At 39.0% G+C, this 25,188-nt stretch overlaps 1 protein-coding gene across 3 annotated transcripts in view; it reads right to left on the bottom strand.

The window, feature by feature from the left end:
- Positions 1-10,435: 10,435 nt before the first annotated feature.
- Positions 10,436-25,188, bottom strand: part of LOC136883385 (ankyrin repeat and SOCS box protein 3) — a 182,034-nt gene continuing 167,281 nt past the window's right edge. For 2 of the 3 annotated variants that reach the window (XM_068229859.1, XM_068229862.1), the window contains exons 10-11: positions 19,878-20,125; positions 10,436-10,699 (exon numbers count right to left, since the gene is read on the bottom strand). In XM_068229859.1, coding sequence (XP_068085960.1) covers positions 10,503-10,699; positions 19,878-20,125 — 445 coding nt within the window. In that variant the 3' untranslated portion in view covers positions 10,436-10,502. The remainder of the gene's footprint in view (positions 10,700-19,877; positions 20,126-25,188) is intronic. The other variant, XM_068229869.1, reaches the window with a different exon arrangement.

Genomic DNA, 25,188 nt, shown 5'->3' with positions numbered 1-25,188 from the left:
ATGAAGGCTCTGAAAGAAATCATCGATCAGATGTTGAAGGACGGTATTATTAGGCCATCCAAGTCGGCGTACTCGTCGCCTATTTTTCTAGTCCCGAAACCCCAAGGAGGCTTCAGGCCTGTCATTGATTATAGGGCTCTCAATCGGAAGGTGGTGTTACAATCTGTGCCCCTTCCTGATCTTCATTCTTGTTTTTCATGGTTCCGTAAGGCCAAGTTCTTTACTATCTTGGACCTGAATCAGGCCTATAATCAAATTCCCCTTGCCGAAGAGTCTAAACACCTCACAGCGTTTGCCACGGACTGGAACTTATACGAATACAACCGCGTGCCTTTCGGGCTCCCCACGGGAGCAGCTGTACTCACTAGGCTACTAGATAGGGTCTTCTCCGACATCAAATTTGAGTACTTATATCACTACTTGGATGATGTCGTCGTATTTTCAGAGACTTTTGAAGAACATCTAGATCATCTGCGAGAAGTCCTCGATCGCCTTCGTAAGGCTGGGTTAACTGTCAAGTTGTCCAAGGTTGCCTTTGCTAAGCCCTCTATGTCATTCCTAGGGCATATTGTGTCACCTGATGGTGTAGCAGTCGATCATTCTAGAACACAGGCCATCCGTGATTTTAAACCTCCCAAGGACATTAAAGGTATCGCCAGGTTCATTGGTATGGTGAATTTCTTCAGGAAGTTTATTCCTAACTTCGCTAATAGAGCGGCGCCCTTAAACCTTCTTCGTAGGAAAGGAATCAAATTCGAGTGGGGACCTTCTCAACAAGCCGCTTTTGAAGATCTTAAATTAGCTCTCTGTAATGCCCCTGTACTTGCTATGCCTGATTTCTCGAAGAAATTCATCGTCCAAACCGACGCGTCGTCGTCAGCAGTAGCTGCAGTCCTTCTTCAAGAGACTGAACTAGGGAGGCGACCCATCGCCTATGCATCTAGGACTCTATCGGCTCAAGAAGCCAAGTATTCCATCTATGAGCTCGAAGGTTTGGCAGTCTTATTCGCCTTAGAGAAGTTCCGTCTCTATCTGGAACATGTCAAATTCGACCTGGAGACAGATAATCAAGCCTTAAGCTGGGTCTTAGGTAGGCCGCGTCGTACTGGTCGTCTAGCCCGTTGGGCCATCCGTATTTCTGCCTTCCAATTCGATGTCAGGCATATCAGAGGTACCGAAAATGTTGTTGCTGATGGACTCAGCCGCATGTTTTCCAACGACGTCGAGACCCATAAACCGGTCGATAGTTCATCACCTTCCGAGTCCATACTATCTGATGTTAATGCCATCTTAACAGATGCTCCCATGCTCTTTAGGGATATCGAGAAATACCAACGTGAAGATCCGACGCTGGCTCCGATAATGGAAACCCTTTCTTCTGGGGAACATGTCGTCCCTTATGTTCTGAGGAATGGTGTTCTATGTTGCCCCTCGAGGCATGATAAGATGATGAAAGTTGTCGTTCCAGCTGTTCTTGTACCTATGATCTTCAAGTATTATCATGAGACCCCATTAGGAGGGCATCTGGGAATCTTTAAAACTCGTGAGAAGATTCGTGAAATGTTCATCTGGAAAGGTATGGACGGTGAAATCCGTGAACTTGTGAAGGCTTGCAAACCCTGTTTGCTCAGTAAACCCACCATGTCCTCCAAGGTAGGCCTTTTGGCTTCTCATCAAGCGTCGCGCCCCATGGAACGCCTGTATATTGATTATGTAGGACCCTTCCCCCAGTCTAAGGGAAATGCTAACAAGTTTATCTTTGTATGCGTAGATGGCTTTACTAGATTTTCCTGGTTATTTCCGACTAAGCTGGCTACCGCTCAGTCTACCATTATTGCTGAAATTCTATTTTTGCCTCTTTTGGTCCGTGCCAATATATTGTATCTGATAATGCTAAGGCGTTTACATCTAATTTATTTCGTAAATTCTGCTTTGACCTGTCCATCTCTCATGTAACTACTTCTGCTTATTACTCTCAACCATCTCTGGCTGAAAGGGTTAACCGTAATCTCAGGTCCGCGCTTATTGCCTATCATCATGAAGATCATTCCAGGTGGGATACGTCCCTGCATTGGTTAGCTTTTGCTTTGAATTCGGCGGTTCATGAATCACATAAATTTACTCCAGCCTCATTGATGTTCAAGTTTGTTCCCAACACGCCGCTCTCTAACCTCTGGTCTCTGAGTGACATTCTGCCCGAGACAATAGATCCGGACAACATTAAAGATCTTTGGAAGAAGGCTAAAGCCAATCTTAAAGTGTCTCATGAAAAGGTTAGGGAAAGGTATGATCGTGGACGGAGACCCACCCCTTTGAAGGTAGGTGACCAAGTTATGGTCAAGAACTTTGTTCCCGCGGGCAAGCTTGCCCCCAGATTTCATGGGCCTTGTATCATTCTCGATTTTCTTACGCCGGTTACGTTGTTATTAAGTAATCCAGCCACCGAGAGGATATTTAGGGTTCACCTGTCACAGGTGAAACCAGTGTAAATTTTGTGTCAACTTGCTTCATATAATTGTGAAAGGAATATGAAGGTTATATTTTTTTTCGAGTTTCACCTTTAAGGCTTTCTGCCCCTTCTATAAAATTTAGTTTCATATGTAAGTATTTTTGTAAACCCTCCCCGCACCGTTAAACTGCCATTCTGTCCTTACCACGGCCATTACCACGCTCCCGTCTCCTGCTATACACACTGTGGCTTGCTTACATTAAATGCCATGGATATCTGCACGCCGCTGGCCCCTCAACCTCTCCACCAAGCCTGTGCCCTCAAAAAATGATGATGGTCCAACTATTCTGCCGCCTAGTTTCAATGTTTCAGTGCTCCCGCAGCCGCGTGGCGCCGTGCCGCGTCTGGGCTTGAGGACGGGCCCCCTCGACCCCAGCGAGGACGACATATGCACGGCGAGCCGGAGCTCTCCTCCCGGCCAAGGCTGATGTGCGGCGCACGACCTGCTACTTGCCCGCAGCCTGTATATGTTCACCGCGGGCGCGGCGTGTTTCAACACCACTGCTCCCCTCATAGTGCGGGCGAGCGGTATCTCAGGGTACTTGAGGGGTCCGAGCGGCCTCCTCTGGACGCAAGCTGCAACGGCCGCTCTGGCCATCCAACTTAATCAACATCTACTACATGAACAGTTACTATAAGCAATGACTACATTTGGGAATTCAACAGCAATATTTGGTGGACATTGCAAAATTTTTCTTCACTTTCAAGTATTAAAAGTTTATCTTTTGAATTCCACTTCTACAACCATAAAGACTTTACTTCACCTGCAACAACAAAATTTTGAAACTGAATCAAACCACATTAAGAGAATCTTATAAATTTTTTGGCAATTAATCTCCATATCTACATCAAACTTGGACCTTGTTTTCAAACAAATTTCATGTGTCACCCCTGGAGGAACGTTTGGGGGGGGAGGTCTGTACCGGGCGGTACACCTCCACGCCGCTAATTTAAAAGTTGCGCCAGTTGAAACTCCTCTGCTGGAGGAAGTCTGAACTTTATTGACGGTATTAATTTTCTACTTTCTCAGAAGATGTCACTACCTGTAAATTTCGGAATTTTAGAACTGTGTCATTTTTGATGTGTTTTTGTTTTGCTTGAAGTAAGAAGTGTGAACTTTCTCTTCTAGAGGACACTACTGAAGAACTACAATAGTGCACCCTAGTGCGAAGAAAAAGAACTGTTCTTTGGAGAAAATTTTATTTCAAAAGTTTGTTCTTTGTTAAATTTCTTTCTGTCATTGGTTAAGTTGGCAATATTACCCCTTTCTTTCCCCTTGTTTTAAAACTAGCCAATCCCGAATTTCTGAAATTAATTTTCCACCAATAACGTGTTTCTTCTTCATCTTGTGTAGGGGTTTCTCTTTATTCTCCAATAAAGTGATTGTGGGCGGGTGTTCTCATTCCCCTAATGCCTAGAACCTTCCGCGAGAGTATATAAACTGCTGATTTTGGGGTCTCTGGGCCACTTCTGTTCCATCTTTCAGTGTGTAAAGTACATAGCAGGGGGCGGGAAACGCCTCTTTCTTCGGCGGCGGTCAACAACAAGGTAATGGCCGATTAATTACTTATTTTCTTGCTTGCTCAGCAGTTTAACTCTCGGGGCGGGTCCGAAGCTTTTTCCATTATGTAACCTTCCTTAAAATGTAAAGAAACTTGTATCTATTTCATCTTTTGAACTGCATATCGGGATAGAGAGTGCTTAACCTTCTCGAGCTCCCAATCATAATGTTTTGAGGTGAACTTATTTTTCTCAACCTATTCTTCGTTAATATAATGTAAATTGTTCTTTTCTGAAGTCACCTCTGTAGTATGGGATTAGCCCTTGCATTAATGGCCTAGAGCCAAATTAGGTTTTAAAAACAAAGTGTATTAGGAGTGCAGATCGCCTCCTCTCAAATTGTTATTTTGGAGGTCATGTAATCAACCTTCTTTTCATTTAATAGACCTCAGTAGGTTGGGTATTTTACCCCTGTGTCTATGTCCAGTGAGGACAACTCGAAGGTGGAGTTGGTGTGGCCTTTGAGAGGCTTAGAGTTGAGAGCGAGTGGCTCTTTTTGAAAATTGAGTGTTGTATGCCTCGTGGAGGCTTTTCAGTGTAATTTGGAGCAAGGGCTCCTAGGCATGAATGGGGTTTTCTGCCCCCCTGTTGAAACTTGTGTTTAGGGTAAAACTGAGCTGATTGCCCAAGCATTGTGAAGTCAGGGCGCGAAGCCCAAATCCTGTAAATATTGTAACTGCCCTTTTGACTTGCTACTTTGTACCTGCCATGCTTGTTATTTCCTTATTTTGAAAAGAAAATATAACCTTGTTAAATTTTAAATTAATTTTACTTTCGTAGCTTGAGACCCGTTCACACCCGCACCTTCTTTCACCTCTACCTACCACGGAAAGCTCCGTAACAACCACTATCGCCGAGACACAGTTTCCCATAGAGAAACAAAACGATATTAAACACGAAATAAAAAAGAAAATACCTACTCTCGTAAATGACCTAATAACTAACAATAATTCTAACCTTTCAAAACAAAACCTAAAACTAAAAACTAAAATTAACAACAATAACGTCATAGTAACAAAGGCTGATAACGGCAATACAACAGTTTTAACGAATAAACAGGACTACATAAAAAAAAACAGAACATTTTTCTCTGATAAAACCTACACATTAATCAATAAAGATCCCATAGTAAAAACACAACGCAATCTAAAAACACTCCTTAAAAATTCAACAATCCTACTAAATGAACAAGACTACCAAAAAATGATTACTATGAATCCAAAAAAAAAAAAAAAAAAAAAACAACAACTCTAAAACGCTCAACGTAAACTAACATCTCAGCGGTCGAAGGGAACTCATCATACCTTTGGCTAACCATCGAATGACAACAACGTTCCCTTCCAACTAACACGCTCAACAGCAAGATCACAAACTCTTACCACATCATAGAAGATGGCCTAATGACACCTACAAAGACTTCAATATAGCCTACGGCACCAACATTTCCAACTAATATCTCAAAAAGCGACCAGGCCATAAAAACAACTCTTCAAATATATAAGCAAATAAATGAAAATCAACAATTATTGACTACAAGAACCAACGACCATTACCATTACTTAACTTTCCATTAAAGAATTTTTTTTAACAATACGCCATTTGACAACTAAATGGAATGTATTTTCTGATTTTGATCTTCATTGTAATAACTTTTATTATGTCATAATCCTCAAACAACTGCCATGTTTTAGACTCCAATATTATCAAATAACAGCATACTACATTTTTTATACTGTAATAGTTGTCTCCAATATATTTTATACGACATAGTTTTTAACAGCATTCATACATTATTTCCAATCAGGTACCTGATCTATTCTAAGGTAGAAAATATGGCTGATGATGCCCACTATTGATGGGTGAAACATGTACCATCTAATATACTAATTTTATGTCAACAATTTTAATAGGGACAATGCCCTAAAATTTTTTAAAATTGTATTGTATTGAACAGGTGGATGAATATTAAAACATACAAGTGTTATTTAATAAGTGGTATGTTCCAGTGGAGAGATGGAGTGGGAGGACATCAGTAGACGAATAAGTTTGGATGGTGTCTTTAAAAGTAGGAAAGATCACAATATGAAGATAAAGTTGGAATTCAAGAGGACAAATTGGGGCAAATATTCGTTTATAGGAAGGGGAGTTAGGGATTGGAATCACTTACCAAGGGAGATGTTCAATAAATTTTCAATTACTTTGCAATCATTTAAGAAAAGGCTAGGAAAGCAACAGATAGGGAATCTGCCACCTGGGCGACTGCCCTAAATGCAGATCAGTAGTGATCGATTGATTATGTTAAGAAACTTAATAATGTCCAGAGTCGCATAAATACAAAGAGAAGGAAACTTAACAGTCTCATAGGTTAAGAGTACTAAATTATCTTGTAATAGAGTGGTTCTACAGTAAGAGGATGAAATGTTATAATGTAGGCGTACCCTGTAAACTTGGCTATTATGTCGTCATATTCCACCCTTTAGTCAGTGATAAACTGGTTCAGACATTTTCATATATGCAGTGTAGTGTAATTCAAAACATGTCATATTTTCAAAATGTTCTTCAATTAATATAAAGTGTTCATTGCTATCACAAAGGCAACAGAACCAAAAGATGTATGTGTACTTGCAAAGGAGGAAAAAAAATTCTTAAAATTTTAAAGTACTGCCTTCATGAAGAACTTACTAGTTCACTTTTGAGCTCTATGCCAAGGTTGAAATCAAAATTAAATCTCATGATGTTTTTAATGAACCTAAATCTTTGCACAGTTTCATTAATGGGTTTCCTTGAAAAATATTAGGTGCTTGCATACCCTTTTAAATGTGTCTTGTAATTTTAAGAATTAATATCTTGCAGAGACTATGGTTTGGATGCATGATTATTTCAACAATAAAGATAGTGTGTTGGGAAGGAGATGAAGGCAAAAGAGTTGTAAGAATTTGCATAGAGTAGGTTATGAATTATGTGGAAATTTTAGAACAATACAAATTGGAGACTGGTGGTATCAAATGTGCAGCCTTCAGAAATGAAATACCTCACTTAATGATTGGCTTTCTTTCCATATTACCATGTATGTTGTTAATTATTTCTTTAAAAAATATACTCCAAACCTTTGTGTATTTCTACATGTAATCTGAATTTAATCAGGCATTTCTGGGCTCTAATTTTGTGATAATATTGAGCACATGTACTCATATTCTGAGTGTATTGTAGTTGATTCACTGTTTCAAAGTTAGTCTATTGCCATAAAAGGCTTTTCTTCCACCATCCTAATTGTATGCTAGTTTCTAAGTTAATTTGTTTTCAATAAAATATATTTAAAAATTTTCTTGTAATTTGAGCAAAATATGCACTAATTTGAAATTTTAAATTTCTTATGCTAAGAATTTTTTTCCATATTATGCTAGTTTCTTAGTTAGCCTAATTTGTCTTCCACAAAAAGAACATATTTAACAACTTTCTTGCAATTTGAGCAAAATATGCACTTATTAGAATTTTTAGATTTCTTATGCTTAGAATTTTTCCTATGTTATGCCAGTTTTTAAGTTAAATTGTCTTCCATAAAAACATATTTAACACTTTCCTTGCAATTTGAGCAAAATATGTTTAAACCAGTGTGTTGGAGAGAAAGAGAGCTTTTACATTAACAGAATGTGATTGACAGGGTTTTACTCGAAAAGTCAAAAATTAAGTATATTACTGTATCTTACCAGTAATGGAGAAAAGAAATACTGAACATCTAGGACAAATGTCAGATTATTTCACTGGAAGACTTAAGGAAAATTTCAGTGGATTTTCAGTAATGTTTGTGGAATTATTATTATTATTATTATTATTATTATTATTATTATTAAACATTGAAAATTTTGAGGGTTTAATTTCAACTAAATAACAGCAAATGAGTTTAAACAAGTTTCCATGAGAAAATTCCCTTAATTAAGAATTAACAGTTCAGAAATTTGTATTGATGTAATGTTTATACAGAAGAATTAAGTTATTTAACGGAAACTATGCTATTATTGTTAAATTGTTGTATTTCCTGTTATGAATTCCAGCACAATTTCATCATCCTCTGTGAATCATTCCCTCCTTTGTATTCTATTTTCCATTTGTAACTAATTATTTCCATTATGTATAATCTCCAATTTGTTTCTAAGTCAGCACTAAGACAGAAATATTTAACCAAATAGTAAAAATAAAATGTTCTAAATAAGAAATAAAGGAAGGTTTCCGGTACGTTAAAGAGCCTTAAATGGGATGAAATTCCAGTTTACTTTGGGTTCTAATTAGTAGTATTATACGAAGGACCTTAATTATTAATTCATATAATTATTTTATTTTCCAGTAAAATGTTAACTGTTTCTTCACGAGTAAAACGTAGGTTAATTACTAATCACCAAGGTTCATAAAATGAATATTAACTAAAAAATAGTAACAATCAAATTAAAACCCCTTGTTGCTATTTACTATCACTCTGAACTTTTACCATATTTCCAGAAAACGGAGTGCACCATCTCTCCGTCTTTAATTAGTCTCGGTACAACTGAAATAAATGTATTACCAATATGCTCTAATACCCTGAAAGAGCATCTTTTGAAAACGTTTTGTAAAGCACACAAGTTCTCATCATCAAAGTAATTCGTTCAACAACCACTGAAGTGACTTCCTATCCTTGTGACGTCATCAGCCGTGCTGTGAGGCCTGTAGTATTAGTAGGTACTGGTCAGACTGTTCAGATGTGCCCATTAAGAGTGTTTCCTAACGACCTGGAGAAATTTCTGCTGAATCAATCAAATGTACAGTTAAACTTTTTAAATACCAAAGTTTTTGGATGATCCCTTGACATTGCTATACAATGAGACATTAAAAAATCTTTAGCAATATGATCATTTTTTGGATAATTTTAAGTACAGTAGAGTCCAGCTAACTTAATTTGAGTTAACTGGGACTGATGCTACTTTGAATTACACAGAAATAAGAACTAATGAAATGGCAATGCATGAATAAACGTTTAATGGGTTCAAAAAAAGGGTTAAACAATAACGCTGCATACATACCGATGCTAGATATGGGCTAATATTATTACTTTTAAAAGAAACATAAATTTATATTTCAAGAAATTGTCAAAAATCTTTTGTTTTAGAATTGAGCCTTGTTTTTGAGCAGCAATGTCAAGCCACCTTCTAAGAAGCATAGTATCAGTCAGGTGAGCTTCCGCTTGCTGTTTGTCATCTAGCACTCCCAAATCCTCGGGTGTGGGTCATCAATGGTACAGCCTTTTCAGGCTCTTCTTCATCGTCACTGTCTTTAGCAGGTTCACTCATTGTTTTAACGACTGAAACATTGGTCAAGGTTAGTACTAATGTACAGGAGCGTACAGTAACGGTCGGCCTGCCATTGTTTTATTTTTTGTGACAGCTGTCATTGGGTGGGCTTTTTCTTTGACAGGAATTCATAAATCTGATGGACATTTATGACCTCAAATAAGGAGGGGATCAACAAAGAAACAACAGCATATGGATTCCACTCAACAATCAGACTAAGAATATTTGTCAACCTGTAGTAGAGGCAGCAGAGTAGGGTTCTTTACTTATGAATAATTAAGTGAAAAAAAAAAAAAAAAAACTGTACGAAACACACAAACAGGGTTTTACCATATTTTGCAAAAGTTATGTAAGACCGGCTCGAATTACACAGAGCCTCCAAATACCCGGCCTCTACTGGAATACCGTACAAGAATGAGCGTTCAAGTTATGAAAGTGAGATGCAATACCGATATAATGAGAGCCAGATTGCTAGATTTTGAAATGAATACAGATTAGTTAGGCTGGTTTGTTAAGTTCCAAAAAAATAGTTCCTCCCTCTCACTTCTTGCTAAAGGCACTTGTTTTTTTTTTTTAACGTAGCACGGACACGGATAGATCTTATGGCGACACTGGGGCAGGAACGGGAAGGAAGCGACCGTGGTCCTAATTAAGGTACAGCCCCATAATTTGCCTGATATGAAAATGGAAGACTAAAGCACTTGCTTTCATTGTGTACTATACTTCAGTCTATCTGCAGTCACTGACGACATTGCCACAGCAGCATCTCTTTTAAAAGTGTGCATTTTTATAAAGTGCTTTAGGAAATTACAGTTTGTAGAGTTCATCACCGTTTGTTACTGAACTGTGTTGACAACGTTTATTTAATTCTTCAACTTCAAATTAACCTACGGGTAGTTCAAATATCTTTACAATCTAGATGTGAGCCTGTGATATTCCTAAGCAGTGTTACATGGATATAAACTTAGTTACGTTTAGTTATAAGCTGTGATGTGATATTAGACATATGCTACATAAACATTTCAAAGGATCATTGCAAACAACATTTTCAATTTATAAAAGTCTTTACTAAAGATAACGAACACTGTACAGCTTCAACTTCACACCATTTCTCAGTTCAGGGATTTAAGCCAGGCACATCCCATAACTTCACACCAAGCGCATCCGATGAGATATCTCTGGACGGGATGAGGAACTCTCAGAGCGTGCAGAAGATCCTTCACTTTGGAACTGCTACGTAATGTCTTCCAGAGCCACTGCCGCGCCACAAAACGTGACAGAGCTTGCAGAGACTGAACCAAACATGCTGCTGTGAACATAAACACCAGTGGGAGGTCAGCGGTTCTCAATCTGTAGCAGGACTATCATGAGACTTTGGGGTTATGCAAGCAGCTTTCAAGAGAAAATCTAAAGAAGAAAATACAAAAAGAAACATATGAAAAGTGAAAACATTTACATTAAAATATTTTCCCACTACGAACTCAATATGTCAAAACGTTGCTGGTGAAGTTTTAACCTGGTGCTCTCTATTCAGTCACAGCCTACAAGATACTTTTAAAAGTTGCAATAGTGTACAGTATTTATCAACGTAGTGTTTAAGGGGTCATGATATTCCGAAGTCAGAAAACCTAAATTTTCGCTGGCTACCTTGTAAGCAAATAATATATTAAACTTGCAACTGTTGGAATACAATTATTTTAAAACATTTTAGCAACTTGAAACAGACCTTCAGCTAATTTGTACATGAAGACGTGCCAACTTTCGATGGATGAGGAGAAAGAAGTATGGTGACGGCCGAGAAGAAATTGGGTCAACTTAAACGTAAGTGATGTATACAACAAAAAACATTAATTTCATTTCAATATAATCCAGTTGTCACCAAGAAATGTGATTACTGGTGAGAAATAAAAAGTTTGGTGGAAGTCACTAAGCGCACTTCCGCTGAGTTCAAGGTCACGAATAAACTAACATTTTTTGAGCTTTGATGTTTCTTTACAATTTTTGAGTGGTGTTTTTGAAAGTAGGAAATATCACAATATGAAGATGAATTCAAGAGGACAAATAGGGGCAAATATTCGTTTACAGGAAGAATAGTTAGGGACTGGAATAATTTAACAAGGGACATCTATATAAATAAAACTGTAGGGGGTCTGCTGTCTGTAATTTCTTTTGTTTTGCCAATTTTTCAGATATTTAACTGTTTTAGGTCAACTCAAGACCGAATCGGTGGTTTTTACGTTTCGTGTCTGTTTGTTTGTTTGTTCCACCATCACGTCGAAACGGCTGGATAGATCTCAACCAAACTCCATATTTAGAGTATACTCACCCCAGGGAAGGTTTCGATATGCATATCATTTTAAAATCTTTGAATACACGGGGGGTTTATAGGAAAACCAGAATGGTTTTTCCACCATCACGTCGAAACGGCTGGATAGATCACAACCAAACTTCATACTTGGAGTACACTCATCCCGGGAAAGGTTTCGATATGCATATCATTTTAAAATCTTTGAATAGACGGGGGGTTTATAGGAAAACCTGAATGGTTTTTCTACCATCACTTCGAAACGGCTGGATAGATCTCAACCAAACTTCATATTTAGAGTATACTCATCCCGGGAAAGGTTTCGATATGCATATTATTTTAAAATCTTTGAATAGACGGGGGGGTTTATAGGAAAACCAAAATGGTTTTCCTCCATTTTCTCTTATACTATTGATTTTCTGTAAACTTAGTTTACCGTACGTGAAACGTCTCTTCATTATAAACAACTTTTGTTATGTTCATAATTTACCTTACTCTTCACATGACGGAGAAATTTACAATATTCCGCTGGTATCATGCTCTGCATTGAGTGACCGACAGACCGACAACGAACCTACAGGTTACCATGGCAACGTCTCTGACTGCATGCCAGCAGGGAAGTAACGTATTGCCATTTTCCTCATCATGCTTTTAAATTCGTGGTTGTTCCTTGGGTAGAAGGCAAGAGAGGCGTCAATCGGCCTATCTGCGGGATATTGGCGGAATATCGTAAGATGTTATAACTGCCCTCGAATAGCTTAAGTAATAACACCATTAGTCATCTTATCTGTTGACCTAAGAATGCCTGGGCCTAAATTTCTCCTCTGTTACCTCTTTCTAATATCCATAACTCACACCAACATAATTTATTGAGGGGCATTTGATTTTCCAATACATTCACTTGACATTTACATATTTGTCGTTATCCGGCTGTCCTCAGTTATAATCCATTTTCTATTACTTTCAACTTTCTTAACTGTATTTTTTTCTTCCTTAACTATGCCGTATGTACGCGAGTGCTACAAACTACTAGATGTATTTCCACCAAGACTCATATTTAGAATACATCTGTCCTTGATAGGTTTTAGGGCAAATATTTTTTCTAAATCCCTGAACTGATTGGGGGTTTATACGAAACCGAAACAGTGATTTTGCACGTCCACAAAATACACACAATCAAACTTAATGGAAATCTACCTACCTTGGTAGAAATTAATTTCTAAACCTTTTTTCTCATGTGCATCATTTCGATACGAGGATTAATAAGGGAGATATCATTAATGGACCGTTTTTCTGTACAAGTCCCATCGGACTTAACTCACGAGCGGGTGCGTGTAAAGCGTATTCCTTACAACTTGAAAACTACTGAAGACATTCGAACCAAAATTTATATTTAGCATCCACCTGTCCAAAGGTAGGTTTTAAACATAAATAACATTTCATGTTCCGGAATGGACTGGCGGTTTATAGGGAACCAAAATGGTGATTTTACTCTTCCACAATATATACAGAACAAGACCAACCTGACTGGAAATCGACCAAACGTGATGGAATTCCACCCCTAAACCTTTTTTTTCATGTGCATTTTTTTCGTCAGGAGGATTAATAAGGGAGATATCATGAATGATCACTTTTGCAGGTTAAGTCCAGCGGACATAGCCCAAAAGGTGTTGTACATGGAGCAGATTCCTTATCTATATAAATCAAATTGTAATGACTGTGTGCCTCCACACTGACTATTTTGGCGAAATTTTCGTACAGCTTTCCGTTTAAGGGGTAATAATGACCATCTCCATAATTTTTTGTTTAGTTTCCTGAAAGTCCTAATTTTTACCCGCCTCGCCCAAAATCCAGATTGCGGCATAATCTGCCAGAAGAAAAAGAAGATAATTGAAATTATACGTTTTAGCCTGTAACGAACGGAAAACATCCTAGGTCATTAAATGTTTCACTTTTTATCCCCGAAGAATATCGAAATATGCAGGCAATTTTAATGATGGTGCAGACCTTCGGAAATTCCTATCACATAACGGATTGCACAATCTCCGTTCAATTTGGAATGATCCACAACCTTGGTCTTATGACTTTTTGCCATATCTGTATCCATTTTACGTTTGATTTTTCTCTATTAATCGATGTTAAGTCAATTTGGAATTTTCACATGCATATTTCATACTTTCAATTACTTATATGAAATACAGAATCATCAAACTCTTCACGAAAATTGGCCCACCCAATAGCCATATGTGAGCCAAATACTATGTATGTAGCTGTCACATAATTATCCGAAAAGTAATGTAATGTGAGATAATCTTACAAAACCTTTACCCTGTTCCACGTTTCTAACTCAATCTGACCCAAGAATAGATGACATATCATAGGACCAGCCATTTAGGCCACTAAATCCGGCGTGTCTTATGGTATAATCCTTTGTCGATATGACGCACGTTTAGTAGCAGTTAATCTGTAAATGAAGGTCTTCAATATTGTAAACACGCCAACGAGCTAGAATAACATAGAGAGGCGGAAGCGCTGCCTGGGTGAACCTAATAGAACGAACGTCCGCCATGTTTCCTGTTGTCACACAACCAAGGGGGCATGGCCTTTAAATGACGAAAAGTGTAGAAAATGTGCATTTTAGAATCGCTGGGGGAGAATTAAAGTCCGTTGCCGAAAGCTTGAAGCAGGAAAGCGAATACCGCCACTTCATCATATTTCAGGACGAGGCCAACATCACGATCAGTCGATTGTAGGGTAGTTCGAAATCATCGCACAGTGACATACGAATAGGCCTCGAAATCGGAACAAGAGCGTTACCCTGCTTGGCTGTTGTGGTTAAGCGTAAATTAGAATAAAAACGATGGACATAAATATTTATGACAGGAAACCTTAAAATCATAGGGACCTATAATATGTTACAACCTCATTCTGTTAATATTTTTAAAATTATTGCATCCTCATGAGTACTGTGTTCCTTTCTTAATCTGTTTACCCTCCCGGGTTGGTTTTTCCCACGGACTCAGCGACGGATCCCACCTCTACCACCTCAAGGACAGTGTTCTGGAGCGTGAGACATTGGGTTGGGGGATACAACTGTGAGGGAGGGCTGCACCTGCTATGCTGAACAGGGGCCTTGTGGGGGGGGAGAAGGAAGCGGCCGTAGCCTTAAGTTAGGTACCATCCCGGCATTTGCCTGGAGGAGAAGTGGGAAACCACGGAAAATCACTTCGAGGATGGCTGAGGTGGGAGTCGAACCCACTTCTACTCAGTTGACCTCCCCAGGCTGATAGAATCCCGTTACCGCCATCGTGCCCCTTTTCAAATTTCGTGGCGGAGCTGGGAATCGAACCCGGGCTTCCAGGGGTGGCAGCTGCTCACGCTAACCAGTGCACCACAGAGGCGGCCCATGAATACTTTACCACAATAATAGTTTAGTGTAATTATTTATTATAATATAGGGGGATATCATGTTTCTCCCATTACCATATCATACTGGGATTACTAGCATGAAAGTTGTCCATTATGAAGTGTGGCGTAGTTTTAAAAACCAAGGCAACAGACATCTACAATAAAGGCTGTATACATTTCAAAAATAGCAGTAAAATGCTGTATTTATCATACTTGGTGTACGTTTGAACGAAATAAGTGATTGTGGTTACGTTTTCTTGGTGGTGGGCGTTTCATTTCCTTTATTTGTAAGTGTGAATGAACATTAAATAGGGCTGGAAATATACAGAGCATAAGCAACTGAATTGAGTGGGATACCATTTATCTCTTTTTGCCCTCACAACGCATTGTTCAGTTAATTCCTTGTTCTTTAAACGAAATCTGAAACAAAATTCGACAAATAATTACCGTGGCTATCCGTACTTTCGCTAAGTAAACAATAAAATGGATTTAATTACAAACAGAAATTACAAAAAGGAATCTCGGCTATCATTCAGTAATACTTACTTAAAGTACGATATATCCTTGGTTTTATTACTCCGATTAGTACAACCATACGCTGAGCTTACGGCTGGCATTCTTGAAAGCGAGAATCCATCTTTTCACTTCTTAAAACTTAGGGAATTAAATTGGCAAGCACGATCTCCCTTGTCACCTCAACATATGCTCTCGCGCCAATTTGCTTTGTTTTGACAACCGTTAACATGGCTGCCCCTTATCAACTTGCTTCAAGCAGGGAGCGCTGATGTCAGGTATACAGCCCCTCTATGTTATTCTAGCTCGTTGAAACACGCATATACTTTTGTATGTCGATCTATATATATTCACTGATGTCGATTTTTAGCGATCGAGAAAGGGTGGGTCTGCTATTGTAATCAGTACTCCCCACACCTTGACTGGCAGTAGGAAAGGGTTCCTTCTCCAACTCCTGTGTAACTGTCATTAGTAAGGAAGGCCTACAATTGTAATGAATAGTTCCCTTCTCGATTTGACTTGCAGAAGGCAAGTGAGCATGCAGTTTTGTTTAAAACTCCCCTACCCGATTGTGTTTGGCAGTAGGCAAGGGTGCCCGCCATGTCCTCATCTAAAATGTGACTGGCATTAGGCATAGTGGCCTGCTATTTTGATGGAAACTCACCAACTTGGTGTGACTGACAGTAAGCTGGCTGGCAGTAGGAAAATGGACCTGGCATTATAATGATAACTGCACAACTCAATTTCGAGTGATAGTAGGGTAATTGCCTGCCATTATAATAGAAACTCCTCAACTGTAATCTGTCTGGAAGTAGGAAAGGGGGCTGCCATTTTAACGAAAACTCCCCAAATCGATTCTGTCCGCGTAGTAGGCAATGGGGCCTGCAATTATAATGTAAACTTCCCAACTCGATTGTGAATGCCAGTAGGCAAGTGAGCCTGCCGTTATCATCACAAATCCGTAACAAACACTTTACATTGGAAACAACGTACGGGGACCTCCCCATGCTGTTTCTCGGATAACGCTAAGAGACATGCCATTTTAATGCTAACAATTTCGACAGGGACACCGGCTATCAATTAAGTAATACCTGGTTGCCAGCCATTAAGGATTTACGTAGGTAGTTCCCTTCCCTGTCCCTTCACTACTGTTATTTCAACTTTGTGTTTTCCAAATTTTTACGTTCCTCATCGCCAGACGTTTCATTCCGGGCTTGTGTCGATGTCATTTGTTACGTACACATGTTATGGTCCCTCTTAGACTGATTATAATGGTGCAGCCGTGCAGTGCACACAGTGCCAACACTCAATATATCATATTCTACAACATAAAAGAAGCCCTCACGCTATCACCAGAACAAATGTACATTGGCTAACATCGACATAATTTAAACCTTACTTCAAGATGTACAGCATATCAAATGAAATTCAGTTCATAATAGGCACTATTTAACTTAATAATGGCACACGCAATTCTTCACAACAACATCTGTATATCAAGATAACTTCATCACCTGCATACTAGCAGTAGTCAAGGAAAATTGGAATGAATGAAAAACAATTATAAGCCTCAACTTTGGCATATATACACCGTGTACTTACCAGTTTACAAGTACAATGCAGCAATAACAAACAGTACAAATTAGAACAAAAAATTGGACCCATTTTATTTGTTTTTACCATTTCATCCATTTTTAACCGGCCTGTTACATCGGGTCTAAAACTTTTTATGTATACATATTCTTAAAGACGATAAATGGTGTAAATATGTAACAATTTTACAAACACTAGTGTAAACAAGTGTAAACTTCATTTGATGTTCAATAGATTAGGCACAATGAGGCGATATGCCTCACATAACAAGTATTTTTTAAGCCAAAGAAAAAGATCCATTTACTATTTTAATAAGCAACTTTTTAATGTTTGGTTTAATTGGGTCAGTTGTATGAAGGTGTAATGTCTTACATGTGATGTTTTTGAAACTAATTTAATGTGTGTCAGCTGAGGATGACCCCATAGGGGTAGAAACCGCTACTGAATTTACTGCATTATAGTAAATAAATATTGTATTGATAAGGTGGAGGCTTCTAAATTATTTTTATGTTGTAGTAGCAATCAATACGGAAATGAAGCTAATAGATTATGATTCTAATGGTTCCGTCAGTTTCCGCTTCGAACACTAGCACTGTACCGTGTCCGGGTAGCCACCTGGTGATGAATGAACGTACTATTTTCACTTCTATTATAACGTCTAAAATTCTAAGCTCATTGTTTAAGAAGCCTTTCTCGTGGACGGTCGAGATTTTCTTCTGATGACGCAGAGAACTGTTCTCTGCGAAACGCAAAGAATTTCACCTTATTTTCTTGACACGGCATAAGCCCAAAAGCCTATATCATGTTTATAGCAGTGATTTATTTCCTTCTTACAATTGGCTTTAGGTCGCACCGACACAGATAGGTCTTATGGTGATGACAGGAAAATGCTAGAAGTGGGAAAGAAGCGGCCATGGCCTTAATTAAGGTACAGTCCCAGCTTTTGCCTGGTGTGAAAATGATAACTGCAGAAAATCATCTTCAAGACTGCTGACAGTGGGGTTCGAACCCACTATCTCCCGAATACTGGATACTGGCCGCACTTAAGCATATAGGAGTGTCTCTGGCTCTATCGCATGAACAAATGATACAAAACAAAACTGCATTAACAACTGATCACAACATTAATTGAACAGCAATCACAATCACACCAAACAGAAAAGAAAAAAAAGAACACCAGATTTGATGATGCTAGTTGTTTAAAAGGTCGTAACATCTAGGTCATCGGCCCAACACCAAATTTGAGCATTGCAATATTCACTTTCCAGAGAAGAGGTGAGGAAAGTACCAGCTGTGTGTGATTGGGCGACAGACATTCATCCTGGTTCCAGACCAAAAGTGGAGTACAACATTATTGTTTATCATCTTCATGAATGACATAATGAAGAACATCAAGAAAACCTCTGGTGAACTAAATGCAATGGCTTTTGCTGATGATGTTTTGATCGGTATTCCTCTGAAAGTTTATTTAATTCTTCATAACGTGGATTACCCTGCGGTATTCTTCCCTGAAAGAATTCCAATAATGGTTGTAGAGCTGGGTCTGTTTGTTGTCGAGACTCAATGAATGGAAGGTTAAGTTCCAGGATTTCAATCTCCAGATAAGCGAACCCAAAACAGTAGTGATGGCAGTAAACAGAGAGGGACGACCAGCGAACATCATTCTAGGAAACCATCCACTAGAAAGTGTGGAAAGCTTTACATACCTCGGCAGTGTAATATCTCGAGATACACTAGCCACAAAAAAAGTGGCAAACAGAGTGCAGAAGAGCTCTCAGTTTTACCAGCAAGCACGAACACTCCTCTGGGGTCCCAAAGTACCAACAAAATCAAAGCTGGTTATGTTCAATCGGTACTTCATACCAATCTTAACCTATGGTATTGAAACCTGCACCCTCACTAAGAAAGACTCATCAAGGTTGCAGGCATCCGAGATGAAGTTCCATAGGACCACAATTCAAAATACCAAACTGGACAAGTTAAGGAATGACGTGGTTAGAAAGGAAGCTGGGATTGTTACATCATTGTTAGATCGGGTCAGCACGTCCAGATTGAGGTGGTTCAGGCATGTAATGAGGATGGAGCCAACAAGGACAGCATACGTTAACTTGGAGAGATGTGGCAGGGAAATAGATGGTGGGAGGACCAAGAAAACACTGGATGGACATTGTAAAGATTGGGGAGATTGGGGAAGGACACTGGAGGGCATCATTAACAACAGAATGTATCTCAATAAGACAGAATAGAAGAGGCTCGCCAACAGTACCTGGGAAACTGGAACTGTAAAATGATGATGATGAATGAGAAAAGGACTTCCGATTACATGGCTAATAAGCCACTCCTAGCGAACAATAAGGGAAGCATTAACAGCAACCAATAAGAGAAGGACCTTCAGCCACTGAAAAGTCAGCAGTATCAAACCATATTTCAAGTTTTGCAACCACTGACTTAAAATTGGGAGAAACAATTAACTGACCAGGAGGTTGGGAAGCAGTGTAAAATATCAGGAGTCTCCTGCCTAAATCAGGAGAGTTGCCAGGTATAACCACAGCCTTCAAGCTCAGGAAATAATTTCTTCTATGTTGCAGACACTAGTTGAGAAAGCCTAAGCAGTTATGAAATAATGCTTTTAAGATAGGGAGAAAAGAAATATGCATAATATAGCTACCTTCTATCCTCTGCAAGGCAACGAGTGAAGAATACGAAGGAACCACATAGTCTTTGAGAATATGCAGAACGCTGTCGAACCCGTTCAGATAGTTGGACCATAACCATTCGAGAATATGGTTGGCGTTGCACGCCACTGAACTCTCGTAGATGATACGCACCATAGCCTCGTTTTGCTGCAGATCGCTGAAAAGGCATGCTGCCACAATAGCATCTGGTATGAGTAAATCACCAGTGTACTCTGCAGACCTGGAAAATGACAAAATAGCATCTGGTAAGAGTAAATTATTGGTGAAGTTGTAACCGTACGTATGTACGATCCCCGAGTTTTTAGGTTAGAAAATTTTCGTATATAGTTTGTAATGTTAAAATCATGTAATTTTGTTTATTTACAATGTAAAAACGTAATATTATAAGAAGAACGTGTAGTTAGGGAATACTGCATATGTGCATCATTATATTTTGTATACATTTCCATTTGGGTAAGAGTCTGTAAATATGGCCTAGCCATAAGGATTGTGCAACCGGGAAAACAGCGACTATATCGGGAAGGACGGTTGAGGTCAGTTGTGTGTGTTGCAACTAAGTGGCTTGGAAACACGGGGTACGGCAGGTTGTATCGGTTGAAGAATTGGAGTGCATCAATGTGGACATACGAGTGGACGTTCTATGTCACATCAAATACTCGATAGCCAATGTGAGGGCTTTGTTTTGAGCGAGATTTGGGTTGACTGAGTGACGCGGGAAGAGGTGCCTGTGAGAGCGTTGCTACCAGTAAACTTTTCAGGACGCTATAACCACGTGTAGCAAGCATATATAAGTGTGTACGCGTGTGCGGCGAGTCATTCTCATTCTGATTCTGATACTTATTCTGATTCTGACTCTGATGCTGATTCTGTGTGTTTCTCATTTGTACCGGTCTGCGGGAGCTACGTATTTGCGCAGTTTGCTATGCGATCTGCTATTGTTCGTGAGTATCTGTTACGGAGTGAACATGGTATAATCACGACGACTTACCAGCTTTGCAGTGGACTTTCTGTAAAAGAAAGTGTTTGTTTGTAACTTGTCAGCCGAGTATGCAGCTTCAGTTGATGGAGAATGTTGCTGTTTGCTTGCCTCTGGATATGTAACGCTTTCTGTCCAGCCGGCAATTGGAAAGGATTCAAGACGTCGATGAAGAAGTGTAAATAAGGTTAGGGATGCTCTTCGTAAAGAAGGTTGCACCCATATGTAGAGAAATAGTCGTCGTACTTTTCTCTACCAGATTAGGATTCACGGTAACAGTGGAGTGCAGTGGGGCTCTTACCTGGAGGTATGTTAAAAGTATAATGATGTTCTATTTTTTTATTGGTGATTTTAATGGTTTGTAATTTGCCTTTGTAGACGGCAAACACGAGTTGGTCTCGTTAAATGATATTTTATTTTTTATTGGTGATTTTAGTGGTTTGTAATTTGCGTTTGTAGACGGCCCACACGAGTTGGTCTCGTTAAATGATATTTTATTTTATTGGTGATTTTAGTGGTTTGTAATTTGCCTATGTAGATGGCAAACACGAGTTGGTCTCGTTAAAAGATATTTTATTTTATTGGTGATTTTAGTGGTTTGTAATTTGCCTTTGTAGACGGCAAACACGAGTTGGTCTCGTTAAATGATATTTTATTTTATTGGTGATTTTAGTGGTTTGTAATTGGCCTTTGTAAACGACAAACGAGTAAATCTCGTGAAGATATGATTTTGTTGGGTAGTATTGTGTATATTTGCTCTATGTAAACGGCAAGCACTAAGTGGGTTGCATAAGTGTTGATTTTTGTTGGTGTTTGTCACATATTAGTTCTTATTCTGGGAGTAAAGTCATAGAATCAAACTTAAAGTGAGTCTTTTGTCCGTGGAGTAAGGCTGAACCTGGCATGTTACCCAAATTTAATTTCAGGGGTTATATAGCAACAGGTAAGGTTATAAAGTAAGTCTGGAGCCTCGTCAGCCTGATGACCGTCGCCTTGGGAGAGGGAGTGGTTCGTTGCTCTACATAATTAAATATTCCTGCAATTGTTTTGCAGGTGGTGCCCATTATCCTTGTTATTTACACTTATTTGAGTCAACGTTTATCTGTTCAGTATTTCAATAGCTTGCAGTAGTTGCAATTGGCGCCCAGCGTGGGGCAGAATGATATCCAGGCTTGCTATATGACCTCGAGAGGCACATTTGGTCCCGTGTTTTAGTGAGCTTGTGTTAGGAGTTATGTATCGGTGTTGTCATGTTTTGAGTTCTATGTTTAATCAGTGGAATATGAATAACAGTAAGAGTAATAGTAGTGTAATGAATTTGAGAAGGAGAAAAGTGCATAAAGGAAGTATGTCAGTTAATGATGAGGAGAGCAGTTTTGACACAAGCACACAAAGTTTGATGAAAGTAGTTTTCAGAGTGATAATGTGTCTATGGAAAAAGTGTATGGAATTGTAATGGGGGGTGAAGGGGAAGGTAGTGAGCAAAATCAAAGTAACATGTGGGGTAATAATGAGTTTATGAAGTTAGTATTGGAGCAGTTGGCCAAATTGATTGATCAAGGGAATAATTTAAGTAGTCAAATTAGTAATCAGGGGAAGGAATTAAGTGATAAAATTAGTAATGTAGGGGAGGAGGTAAGTAATTTAATTGATAAGCATTGCACGGCAGCTAATGATTGGGGTAGTAGTGTGGAGAAAGGAATTGATAATGTAGGGAGGGAAGGTGGTGATTTGAGAGATTTTGGGGGCAAGGGGTGTGAAGAAAAGGAGGAGGATTTGTCGGAGGACCTACTATGTGCTAAAATTTATGGTGACAACACTGTGATAATTGATGCTCTTTGGGAAGTTGTAGAAATTGAAAAGGAAGTTAGTTGTAAAGGTGATGAAGATTTTGTGGAGGAGGAGTCTTTGAGGAAGACATATCATGTTGTAGAGGTTGGTGTAATTGAGGAGATTAATGTTACGTTGAAAATGTGTCAGAGGAGTGATGATTTTGAGATTAATGAAACTTCTGTTAAGAGGGTCACGAGCAACAGTGTTGATGGCATGAATGATGTGCGAGTGGGAACAGCGATGAAAGATATGGAAGATGTAGGGATTGTGGGAGAATTTAGTAGTAATGGTCGGGATCTCGAGGTCAGTAATAGTAGTGATTTCAGGAAGAGAGAAAGTGTGAGTGAAGGAAAGTATGAGAAGGGTTGTGCAAATGAGATTGAGGTGATTGAAGCTGGTATGTCCGATAAGGACGAATGGAGGAAAACTGTCGATGCTGAGGGTGAAAGTCTTTGTGAAGTGGAGGTTAGGTCACATTTTGTGCATAATGAGAATCATAAGAGTGGTTGTGAATATTATGGGGATTCAGGGTTTGAAGATTTTATGAGGAGTAATTGTGTTGGAAAGCTTTTTGGTATTTGGAGAAAGTTCAAAGAAAGTGAGAGTGACATTGTGTATGAGAGAACAGGAGGCCGATTCAAACGTATGTTGAGTGGAATATCTGATGCTGAAGATCGTACGAATGATTTCAATGAAGTGTGGAAGAGTATTGATGAAAGAGGTGCGATTGTGGTGTGTGTTCAGAACAGGAGGGATGTTTTGATTGTGAAATGTATATGTGTTCCGAATGAAAGTCTGTGTAAGTTGTGTGTGAAAGAATGGGAAGAGAGTTTTTGTGTGAGATTGGCAACCATAATAGATCTATCCTCAGCAGAAGTAGTATCTTCAAAGGGGATTGAATTAGCAAGGCAGTATTTAAGGAAGGCAGCTGATAGGAGGATGATGCAGCAGGGAAGGCATCATAGGGGAGGAGGTGTTACTAAAGGTTCCACACATTTCATCTGCAGACAACAAAGAAATTCATAAGTTTTTTAAATTGTATCAGGGACCTTACACAGAAGGTAAGAAAGTTGGCAAGTGTGCTTATCACCTGTTGAATAACAAAGGTGACATGATTGGTACACACAATATTCACAATCTTAAGAGGTATGTAAGGTGAAGTATTGTAAGTTCAGATGTTCTGTGTATGTTAAGAAGAATGTGTGAATTTTCTTTAAATCCTGAGTGACTTTGACAGGCTGTGTAGGCTGCTGTACTGAAAAGACTGTGATTTGCTCAGATGTATTGTATATAATCTTCACAAATCAAGGGGAGGTATTGTAACCATACGTATGTACGATCCCCGAATTTTTAGGTTAGGAAAATTTTCGTATATAGTTTGTAATGTTAAAATCATGTAATTTTGTTTATTGAGAATGTAAAAACATAATATTATAAGAAGAATGTGTAATTAGGGAATATTACATATCGATGGCCTAGATTGAATACCTCGTATCTCAAAAAGTTTTTCGTAAACATTATTTCCCTTAAGACTGGTCACACCTCCCAGCCACACATGAATATGCAGTCCATCAGAACAATGTTCATTGGGTTTATTTTCCTATGCTGATGCGTAAAGGAAAATGAACCTTATAAAATTAGACTGTAGGAGTCAGTAAATACGTCACGCAGACATACTTTCCTATAGTACGGTACGATAAGGTTCATTTTCCTTCACACGTCGGTATAGGAATAAAGACACAACGAACATTGTTCTGATGGACTGCGTATTCATGTGTGGTTGGGAGGCGTAACCAGTCTTAAGGGAAGTAATTGATAGGAAGAACTTTGTGAGATACGAGGTTTTCACTCTAGGCCATCGATATGTGCATCATTATATTTTGTATAAATTTCCGTTGGGGTAAGAGTCTGGAAATATGGCCTAGCTGTAAGGATTGTGCAACCGGGAAAACAGCGACTATATCGGGAAGGACGGTTGAGGTCAGTTGTGTGTGTTGCAACTAAGTGGCTTGGAAACACGGGGTACGGCAGGTTGTATCGGTTGAAGAATTGGAGTGCATCAGTGTGGACATACATGAGTGGACGTTCTATGTCACATCAAATACTCGATAGCCAATGCGAGGGCTTTGTTTTGAGCGAGGTTTGGGTTGACTGAGTGACGCGGGAAGAAGTGCCTGTGAGAGCGTTGCTACCAGTAAATTTTTCAGGACGCTATAACCACGTGTAGCAAGCCTATATAAGTGTGTACGCGTGTGCGGCGAGTCATTCTCATTCTGATTCTGATACTTATTCTGAATCTGACTCTGATGCTGATTCTGTGTGTTTCTCATTTGTACCGGTCTGCGGGAGCTACGTATTTGCGCAGTTTGCTATGCGATCTGCTACTCTTCGTGAGTATCTGTTACGGAGTGAACATGGTATAATCACAACAACTTACCGGCTTTGCAGTGGACTTTCTGTAAAAGAAAGTGTTT

Source organism: Anabrus simplex, chromosome 1 (assembly GCF_040414725.1).
Source record: "Anabrus simplex isolate iqAnaSimp1 chromosome 1, ASM4041472v1, whole genome shotgun sequence".
Taxonomy (NCBI): domain Eukaryota; kingdom Metazoa; phylum Arthropoda; class Insecta; order Orthoptera; family Tettigoniidae; genus Anabrus; species Anabrus simplex.
The sequence above is the reverse complement of the archived record's forward strand: the minus strand, read 5'-3'. Positions and strand labels throughout refer to the sequence as shown.